The sequence below is a fragment of the Charadrius vociferus genome, unplaced genomic scaffold (genome assembly GCF_000708025.1).
Source record: "Charadrius vociferus isolate BGI_N301 unplaced genomic scaffold, ASM70802v2 scaffold763, whole genome shotgun sequence".
Classification (NCBI taxonomy): Eukaryota; Metazoa; Chordata; class Aves; order Charadriiformes; family Charadriidae; genus Charadrius; species Charadrius vociferus.
Genome location: NW_009647685.1, coordinates 1,074,017 through 1,075,340, shown reverse-complemented (window position 1 = coordinate 1,075,340; position 1,324 = coordinate 1,074,017). Strand labels below are relative to the sequence as shown.

The 1,324-nt window shown below is 45.7% G+C and overlaps 1 protein-coding gene across 1 annotated transcript in view; it reads right to left on the bottom strand.

Annotated features, from left to right (window-relative positions):
- Positions 1 to 914, bottom strand: part of SIVA1 (SIVA1, apoptosis-inducing factor) — a 2,749-nt gene extending 1,835 nt beyond the window's left edge. Inside the window, exon 1 of the mRNA XM_009881368.1 lies at positions 836 to 914. Within this exon, the coding sequence (XP_009879670.1) occupies positions 836 to 914 (79 nt within the window). The remainder of the gene's footprint in view (positions 1 to 835) is intronic.
- Between the last annotated feature and the right edge of the window lie 410 nt (positions 915 to 1,324).

Here is a 1,324-nt window from a genome sequence, read left to right as displayed (position 1 = left end):
CCCGCCGGCTGGAGGCCGGCTCCTCCGTGCCACCGGGCCTTGGTTCTTCAGAACCCGGCACGGCAGGACAAAGCAAAACGAGGTGGGTTGTCACTAAACCCTCTTTCCCCGTTAGCCTTTTCGGGCACGTCTTCCTTTCTGACAGTCTTGGGCGTGTTGGGGACGTTTGTGTTCAGGCTGAGGTAGTTCTTCCTAAAAATTAAACTGCCTGCCAACACTTCAGCTCTCCGCATGCTGTAGAACCAACGGAAATGTGCACAAGTGCAAGAATTCACTTAAAAACAAAAAAAAACCAAAAAAAACCAAACCACCACCAAAAATCCAAACACAAACAAACAACCAAAAAAACCCCAACAAAACCCCCAACAAGGAGGCCGGAGACCCTCCTCTGGCCAAGGGAGCTCCCCAGCACCTGCCCACAGCAGGAGGATGTTCACCAGTCATAGCGCTCAGGGAGGGGTTTCGAGGACCGATCCCCAGTTTCAGCGAAATCACGGAGCTCCCAGTGTCTCTCTGCTGGCACTATGTGACAGGGAGTTACTGCGATTCTTTTCCTGTTTATAGGTGAGCTGTCAATGGCAGCCTAGGTGTGGTTTCATGGGTTAAGAGAGTCAGTTTCAATTCCCAGTAGGCCTTGGACTTTCAAAATATACTATGTATATATACTATCAAAATATACTATGTATATTTTGAAAATACATTGTTTTCCTCAGGGCAAACGACATTTAAAACTGCTGGTGGTGTTCCCGCCACAATGTTTTGTGTCATTTGAAGAACATAAGCAGTCAGGACAGTTGTATTTCTTCCAGAGAGGTTTCTGAATTGAAACCTTCACCTGTACACATGCTAGGGTTCCGGACAAAATCGCAACCGAGTAGAGGAGTGAGTTTTCCATCAACGAACACCAAAACCATGCTTCCACTGGCTGCTGATGTACTACTGGTTTGCAGGTACAACCACACTGATTTAATGCAGATTAATGTGGTTTTTTGTTTTCCCTGTAGAGCAGATCATCCCAGCCTTTTGTTCTGTGGAGCAGAAGCTGCAGTTGTAATGCACAGTAATTCTCAAAAATCCCTTCTGAGCTGCAAAGTCTGACTCCTGCCACACTTTCTTTAGCTGTGAACTTTTTTACTTTGGCTTTTTCTGCATGTACTCAAAATGCGTGCTTAAAGATGTTCAGCAGACAATTTTTCACTGCACACTGAAAACTCGTGGTCTTTTCTTTCTCCCTAAGGAAATTTCTTTGTAAATATTCATTAGATATGCACTCTGACTTCCCTGAATCTCTCTAGGGAACATGGAGCCCTGTCAGGATAGAGGG